At 35.1% G+C, this 703-nt stretch overlaps 1 protein-coding gene across 1 annotated transcript in view; it reads left to right on the top strand.

The window, feature by feature from the left end:
• Positions 1–259: 259 nt before the first annotated feature.
• LOTGIDRAFT_176287 (hypothetical protein) overlaps positions 260–703 on the top strand; it is a gene marked incomplete at both ends in the record, with an annotated part of 2,007 nt that continues 1,563 nt past the window's right edge. Inside the window, one exon of the mRNA XM_009068701.1 lies at positions 260–385. Coding sequence (XP_009066949.1) covers positions 260–385 — 126 coding nt within the window. The remainder of the gene's footprint in view (positions 386–703) is intronic.

Raw genomic sequence — 703 nt, 5'->3', positions numbered from 1 at the left:
GCCAATTGTTTCACAATACAAGTATGAGTCTTATTTCATTTCATTCTTTATCATGTTACATGAAAGCCTTGCTTTGTTACAGTCCTACACTTCAACCATAAAAAATGTAGCTTTTTGTATATTTAATCCTATTGTATCAAATGACAATAAATGTTTTAAATTACTTGGATTATCATCTGGATTATCATGGATTATCAACATAATCATATCAGACAAAACCATCTTGAGTCTGACTTTGACAAAATGAAATTTTTTGCAGGTTTGTCTTCAATTTGATAAGAAGTTTTGGAAGAGTAAAACTGATGGAGATGATTTTTTTGGCCATGTACCTGTCAGCGAGAGCCAGCGTGGACTTTTTAATGTATTCTATGACCTTTCTACCTCAGTAAGTATTAATGCCACCTATTTCTACCTCAGTAAGTATTAATGCCACCCATTTCTACCTCAGTAAGTATTAATGCCACCTATTTCTACCTCAGTAAGTATTAAGCCGTGCCCACTTCTACCTCAGTAACTTTTAAGCCCTGCCCACTTATACCTCAGTAAGTTTTAAGCCCTGCCCACTTATACCTCAGTAAGTATTAATGCCACCTATTTCTACCTCAGTAAGTATTAATGCCACCTGTTTCTACCTCAGTAAGTATTAAACCCCACCTATTTCTACCTCAGTAAGTATTAAACCCCACCTATTTCTACGTCAGTA

The sequence above is a fragment of the Lottia gigantea genome, assembly GCF_000327385.1.
Source record: "Lottia gigantea unplaced genomic scaffold LOTGIsca_920, whole genome shotgun sequence".
In the NCBI taxonomy this organism is placed as follows: Eukaryota; Metazoa; Mollusca; class Gastropoda; family Lottiidae; genus Lottia; species Lottia gigantea.
This window is presented reverse-complemented; position numbering and strand designations above follow the sequence as displayed.